An 8,080-nucleotide genomic window follows, 5' to 3' on the forward strand; every position below is an offset into this window, starting at 1 on the left:
GAACTCTCCTGTTGGGTAACAAAAGTCTCTATTTTCAGAAACACAGAATGTTCTGGAAGAAGGTTGCTTGTTATGATGTTCCTCGGCCTGTAACTGTCAGTAATGAAACATGACTGTAATCAGGCTCTGATGCACTCATTAGACCAGAACATTTTAAGAGTAATCAGGAGTTTTTAGTCCCAGATATATCAAAACATGCACGCCCTTCCTTCCACAGCCTGAATAATTTCTGACGATAAACGGGGATTTTAGCTGTCTGAGTTTTTATTCAGGGAACAAGCTGCTTAGAATGCAAATGTTTTTAGACAGACAATTGTAAATGTGACAATTAGCGTACCAAAAAGTTGCAATGCAGATATCACAGCTTACATGCAATGCTCATGAAGTCCTGTAAGTTAAAGAAAAAGGCTGGACAAGTAATAATCAGATGGTTAGACATAAACCAGTTGCTGCTTGCCTACGTGCAGCTATGTTGTGCTTCAGATATGACCTTTTATTGGAAACAGTTTGTTGTTCAGCAAACAAAAGAAATTGGTGACACAAAAACAAACAAACAAAAACCAAACTTGGCACCTAAATCCAGTGGCAGAGCCATGTCCAATAATGGAGCACATTCTTGTTGTTTTTAACTTCCTAAGACAACCCGTACAAAGTCCAGGTGCATCGTGTTGTAACTACAGAAAAACAAAACAAAACAGCCGGATGGTTTATTAGCATAATTATTGACACATTTGACAACACCTCATACCAGATGTTGGGATGGAATTTGTTCACATTTAAGCTGTTTTAGTACAAAGAGGCAGATGGAGCGGCCCTGTTTCATTATTTCTGGTAGCTCGCCAGAACAGAAAACCTGTTTCTGTAAGAAGAACACATATGAAAGAAAAAAAAAAAAGCTAAATTAAACAAAGTCATTGGCTGCCAGGCGTTATTGCAGCAGAGAGCCCCGAGTGTTTTGGAGCATTTTAGCTCACCTGTCAGAACTGTGGAATGTGGGGGGTCGACTTGGCTTGGTGCATGCATTGGGGCGTCTTCAGGGTGCATTCACAACATGTTGGGTGTGCGCTGAGTGTGTGCTTGGGTGGCACATTTTGTAGGCGTTTTGACGTGCACCCGGCCAAAAGGCTTTCCAGCTGCAGACCACTTTGGCAGCCAATGACCATATAGGGAATCACAAAGACAACTGATTGCATCATGTAAGCCAGGACTTGGTTAGACATGAACTAATTTGTTCCATGTTGATTTAAAATTCTTTTGTTTTTAAACGTCAACATGGCCTCGTCCCACAGTATCTGTCCAACCTGCTCCAGTCCTACAGCCCTGCATGCTCTCTCAGGTTGGTAGATCAGTCCCTGTTAGTTGTCCCTAACTGTAAGATGAAATCCAGAGGGGACCGCTCCTTTTCACTTGTTGGCCCCAAACTTTGGAATGCACTTCCACCGTACCTTAAACAGACTGGGTCTCTTTCTGTTTTCCAATCCATTTTAAGACTCACTTTTTTTTCATGGCTTTTACCACTTCTGGAGTTGTTGACTTCATTTGTTCTATTTTATTCTGTTTTATTGTGTGTTCCTGTTACTGGTATTTTTATGACTTTTATAGTATATTTTCTCCTGTTTAGTAGGATTGTTGTATTGGATGATGAGCTTAGAGTTGTGTACCGCACTTTGGTCAGTTATGTTGTTTTAGTGCTTTATAAATAAAGTTGGATTGGATTAGTTGTAATCATGTGTCTGCCTTAACCAGAGGAACCCAGTCATTTAAACCAGTGGTTTCCAAACTTTTTCTGCAGGGCCCCCTTTTCATCGACGACAATAATGTCGAGCCCCCCCTCCTGTCACATGAACCAGAGAAACATACCAAGAAATGTGTCTTTAGTTTTAGTGGCTGTATTGTAGGTAACTATGATTAAAACCGTGGCAGTATTATTATTATCCATTCTTGTGCTTCAGTGTGAGACATTTTAAACCAGGATTCTCTGCAAACTACTTTAGGTGAGTTTTCTGTGAGATGATGCTGCTTTTGTAAAACTGCGTTGCTATATATGATAGTTGGATAGTTTATTTCTAAAGTAACCTGCAGGCTTTTCTTTGTGTTCAGGATGAAAAGTCCCCAAGTCGTATTGTAACTTGTTTGGCTTCATACTTCATTTTATTAGATGATAATATTTTGGTACATGCAAAAGACTGTAGTCTCATTATTACCCACCGTTGATTATTACTATCACTGGTCAAGCAGGGACAGAAATGCTCCATTATAGTTTTTTTTTTTTTTGTTTTTTTTTTTGTTTTTTATTACTTGAAGTCTATCATCATTTCCTATGAGTACTATTACAAATTCACCCAGAGTAAAAACTCCCAAGTTTTATTTAGCCTTGCTGCACCCCCCCTGTGATTATATTGGGCCTCCCTTGAGGGCCTGCCCCCCAGTTTGGGAACCACTGCATTTAAACTATCTTGATCCAAGTCTCAGCAGCGTCTCCTTCTCTGTATCTGATGAAAGAGCCATGTTTTTGCCAGAACAGCCCTCTTTGGCCTAAGGATGTTTGCTGGACTGAAAGCCCTGGCCGCAGTCCTTCAGGGAGTCCTCATCAACCCTGGTAGTGGAAACACTGTTGACCCTGGCATGCACTCATTCAAGTCCTTTTGGCCGGACAGTAAAAATGTAACTACTGACTCAACCATCTCGTGATTTCTTTTTGTTTTTCCGGCCTCGTGTGGTTATTGATCCTGCTGGCATCTCTGCTGTTGTTGCTGCTCCCCCAGCTGACCACACCACTGTATAATTGGCTCTCCCTGCCACAAATCTTCAGCATCTTACTGCGCACATTGAACAAGCTGAGATTCCATAGAAAATAGATGGGTTATTCCTTTCTTGTTTGCTTGGCGTTAGTTCTCCAGTCCAGGCAATCGATCCGGTTTACCCCGGAATACTTTGAATTATTCACAACTCACAATGTTAATGGCTGCAGTCTGCGATAGCAAAGTCATTCACCATCTCATTACTCTTGAAATTTAGGAGCAGATCATTAAGCAAAAAGATAATTTTGTTCTGAACATTTTTTTGTTTTATGTTAGATCATTTGGGATTGAGATTCTGCATTGGCAAGTGTCCTAAATTTGGACTTTTCTCTCCCCGTATCATACTAATCCATTCAGATTTGACTATATGTTAACATTTCTTTTCCCTTTACTCTGGCTGAACTGATTAATTGATTTTGTTTTAAATCAATTCAATCCTGGAAGAAAAAGCCCAATAGAACACGGTGTACGCTTGAGTAGTGTATACATGAGCGCATACACCTTCACTTCTTTCACTTTTATGTCATGAGGCTCCATTCTAAGAAGTGTGCATGGTGCAAATGTGTGTGCCCCTAAAGGAAGCTAAAATCCACGGTCCAGTGCAACTGCTGTGCTGGTGTTTCAGTCTTTGCTCAGAAGAAAAACACAACAGCTGTTCTGGTGGTACTGGAATTTGCTACTTATGGATAGAGAATATCCCACAATGGTGAAGGCAGGAGCTTTCTCCAGCTGGAGCTGTCTTCTGGACTATTTGTACAATGCACGGCTGGGTTCCGGGAATCTACCATTTTACTAGAAGAATCCCAAGGAGCAATCAACAAATCATGATTTAGTGTTTCATGTTACCGTTGTCACCGTGAGGTTATATAGTCTTGCTGAGTTTCCTCACAATTTATCAAGGTGGAATTGAGAAGCGTGTATCTCTGTGTTTTCCATTTTTCTTTTACGTATATAGATTTAAAAAAATAAAAACCAGTCTTGTGACTGTACCAGCGATATTTCAGAACAACACCATGGGACCAATTTACTGTAGGATTACCCCAACAGTCTGTGACAGGCGAGGTAAATAAGCTGCTCATGCTTTCAAATAACATACATGTACAACTGATAGCATTGCTGTTTCTTTTTATATTGCACAGCAGAGAGCACTTGGCCTGCTCTCAGATCACATAAAGGAGTTGTTTTTTTCAGTCATTTGATGCTTGAACAGTTATAAATGAAGTTATTTCCTGTGGGCTGAAGAACAGGTGCTGGCTGTGAAGTTTAGAGCTGCACTGTAGCTTGCAGAGGTGGCTTGGACTTCATGTAAGGCATTAGGAGGCATAACAAGAGTAAGGGACTGCAAAATGGAAAGAACGATACCCTTATATGGGTAAATTAGAAAATTAAATGCAGGGGAGAAAGCTGCCCAGACTACTGTTGCAACTGCAACTTCTTGACTTATCCTTAAACTGTAGGTGTATACACACATAGCCACATTCAGCCATGCATGAAAGCAACCAGGCCACACGCAGATGAGTACATGCATGCACAAATGTTAGAACATACGCCGCATTTATGAATGGAGTTTATATTATGTCATCTTCTCTTCCTGCCACGCAGTTTGGCCAGGCAGCAAACTTCTGAGCTTGGTTAATTGGATTATGCAAATACATAGCCAGGTCTGTGTACAAGTGGCAGAACAGTTAACCAATTCATATAAATATTTGTATCAAGAGCACCATTTAGCTCTGCCTGGTTATTGATTCCGTTATGCTCTCAGCCAGACATGCAGGAAGATAAACATTTGGTTTGGAAATAAGGCAAAAGTAGTAAAGCTTTACATGTTTTAGCTTGCAGTGGCTGAGTTTAACTTTATATGGGAGGAATGAATGAATCCTGTGGTTTAAAGGATTTATTGCTGTATATTTTAATATTTTATGGTGGAAAGTCTCAGATCTGCAATATATCAGAGTTTTTAACTCTGGTGAGAAATGACATTAGTCTGCATGTTTATCCAGTGAAACCTCTGTTTCTAGGTGTCTCTGAAACATGACAGGAGCTTCTTCCATCTTTCCAACCCCCCGTCCCCCCCGTCCATGGTTATTTAGTCGACCTGCTACTTCATCAGAAACCCTGTTACCGTGCAGAATTTCAAACTTTAATTCTCACCCCACTTTTAACATGAATTTATTATTTTTTTCCATCAAAAGCATGGAAAGTTTTCTTTAATGTTCATTTATGCCTTACATTTGTACAGTTCTAATGTGTCCAGTCATTTTCAGTACATAGTATTTCTGTGTATGAATGCATGTGTGTACTTGTGGAAAGAAGCTTGGACATATTTGAATGAGCATACAGGACTTTGTCTGGTTTAATATCTTGGGTGAGATTGATTTGAGGCAGCATGTGCACAGCTCTGGATAAAATGGGAATTTTACATGTGAAAGAAGAGCAAAGTCCTTCAGAGGGCAATAAATTTCCCGTTATTTTATTCCTAATGCACATGTTGCTCATTTTTAATCAGTAGCCTTTATATCAGAGTAATGGACTGTACCAAAAGATAACATGCAAGGACCCCTTCTTATTTACAACCCATGAGGATAGCAGGTCAGTGAACCCAGAATTCAAGGGAGTTCAGCTGCTGATTTATTTTACAGTGTTTCAACACCATATTAGTTTGCCCCAATAGATGGATATCTTGCTTAAAAACATGACTGGATCTGCAGAAATCCAGTAGGTAAAACTACATTTCTTCTTTATTAGAGCTGCTTATTATGACTGATCTAACTTTTAAATATAAGTAAAGTTTTAAGTTTTAATAGGTCAGGTTTACCTTCATGACAACTGTGGGGGGAGTAAATTTTTTTCTAACTCACCCGTTTAAAAGTAATTTAATCCCGAAATTTGGCACATTTAAGGTTGTGTCCTTTTGATTGACAGGTACCCGATTTCCTGCTTCAAGTCAGAAGAACGTAGAACAACCGCGGTTTTTAGCCAGTTAACAACGTGACTTAGCGTTAGCCCGCTTACCTCCGTTAGCTGGTTATTTCCTGTTATCTCCGGGTTGGCTCTTAGCTACAGAAAGCTCGGAGTTTGCTTGATGTCAATCATCCACCATGACGCTCACAGCCCCCCTCTCAGCTCCACCTCTTTGCCCATATTTGTATTTTCCGGGCGAGACAACATGTATGTCCCTGCCACAGAGGCTCCGTCCATCTTTTTATGTACAGTCTACGGTTTTTAGGAATAATTTTACAGGTTTATATGTTTTAACCTGTATATATCCAGTGGGTCGAATAAGTTTCCCTTTCTACAAGAACAAATCTGGGCAGCATTGGTGTTGACATCACATCAAATACAATAAACAAAGCAAATCATGTCTCATCCACGAGTCATTAAACTCCATAAAGGGTTTGAAAATAAAACAACCTACAGAAAGAGTGATTTATCCAACCACATGTGGAGAGGAACAGACACAGAGTTGCAGTGTGAAGATGGCGTGTTGATCACCCTTACTCTTAGCTCTTGAACTTTTAAACTACATGAAACATAATGTGAAAGTCGACCCTGTTTGTGAAATTCAACATTTTCATTTTTCTTAATCTGTTGGCCAGTGGGTTCGAAACTGGGAGGGGGTAAAAGTACCAATGGGAAATGATGATGGTTCAACAACAGAGACTTCAATTTCTAAAAAAAGAGAATGTGATGGAGATGATCTGCACCTGCTTGACCATTAAATGGTCAAGCAGGTGCAGATAAAACAAAACTTGAAAAACTTGGCTCAGCTGAGCCAACTTGGCTGAGATTCCTGGTTTCACACCCCAACAGAAGAATGCATAATAATACTGACATAGTTTGATCTATAGTTAACTATACTGCAACCACTAAACTAAAAGTGCATTCCTTACTGTGTTTCATTGGTTCACGTGACAGGGGGAAGGGGGGGGCTTGACATGCAGAAAAAGTTTGGGAACCATTGCTGTAGGCTACTTGCTGTGTACACATGTTGCAGTCTCATCCTTTCATTAAATAAAGCAGCTCTGGGTCATGTTCACGTGAATGATATTAGCTAACTTTTTTTCCTGTGGTGCTATTTACTTTCAGAGGGATAAACATTCATTTATTTGTAAAATTATGTGAATATTGCCGTGCAGGGAAGGAGGTCCAAATGTGACTTCTGAGCAACATTTCATTGAAACTGATCAGAATAATATTGTGGTGTCTTTTAAACATAGAGGATTAAAGATATGGATTATTATTATTGAAACTGCCCTCAGTCATTTCGCATTCCTCTCCTCTCACTGGTGGAGCTGCATAAAAGATTTACTGTTGATTGGCTGTCACATGCTGTGCAGCCAATCAGTGGAGGTTGTGGAAGAGCGGTCGCTCAGGCCGAGAGAGGCGGCTGTATAGGAGCCAAATAAGCATGTTTTAAAATAAACTTAATTTATCGGCAATCTGTTGAATAAAAAAAACTCCCAAGCTGATTATTATAAAATTGCCCAATACCAGCTGATGTCACCCAAGCTGATTATTGATCAATCCTTAATATATTCATCTCCAAATACTGATCAGTCACTGTTGCATCTGGTGTGGTTGCGCATCTTGTCATCTCTGCTTAATAGCATGGTGTGCACCTCTGAATGTTTATATAGCTACCATGCAACTCACTGTGCATGTGTATCTCTGTAATTATGTACGTTTGCTGTGCTTTCTTTGAACAAGTTTATCTTTTTTGGCCTTTAATGCATTTTTTCTGCATTTTCCTGTTTGTTTGCAGGTTACGTGCAGAGTCTGATCAGGCGTGTGGTGAACAACGTGAACATAGTGGTGAACAACCTGATCCTTAAGTATGTGGAAGATGACATCGTTCTTTCAGTCAACATCACTTCAGCAGAGTGCTACACTGTGGATGATATATGGGAGAGGGCCTTCATGGACATCACTGGTGGGTTGCTTGGAAGATTAACTACTGAGCAGCAAATCTGCTGAGACAATAACTTCAATCCTACAGTAAACATGTAACCTTAGTAAAGTAGATATATCTGGCAAGGTTTATTGTCCCATTTTGGATGCCAGAAAAGCCCCATTTTCAGATCCTTCATGAACTCTGTGACTGAATTGGAGCACATTGAGGTTTAAAAGAAATTTGGATTCTGATGTAGAATAACTCGCATCTAAACAGTGAAGCAATGGGATGAGCTGAAGATTGTAAATAAACTGCGCAACCAAGCATTAATATTATAATGTAAAACCGCATCTTTTCAGGCTTCCTCTCTTTTACCCCTTTGTGGTGC

General features: G+C 40.0%; 1 protein-coding gene across 1 annotated transcript in view; it reads left to right on the top strand.

The window, feature by feature from the left end:
• vps13b (vacuolar protein sorting 13 homolog B) overlaps positions 1-8,080 on the top strand; it is a 433,420-nt gene that overhangs the window by 27,733 nt on the left and 397,607 nt on the right. The window contains exon 5 of the mRNA XM_079241403.1: positions 7,564-7,731. Within this exon, the coding sequence (XP_079097529.1) occupies positions 7,564-7,731 (168 nt within the window). The remainder of the gene's footprint in view (positions 1-7,563; positions 7,732-8,080) is intronic.

The sequence above is a fragment of the Telmatherina bonti genome, assembly GCF_933228915.1.
Source record: "Telmatherina bonti genome assembly, chromosome: 5".
Classification (NCBI taxonomy): domain Eukaryota; kingdom Metazoa; phylum Chordata; class Actinopteri; order Atheriniformes; family Telmatherinidae; genus Telmatherina; species Telmatherina bonti.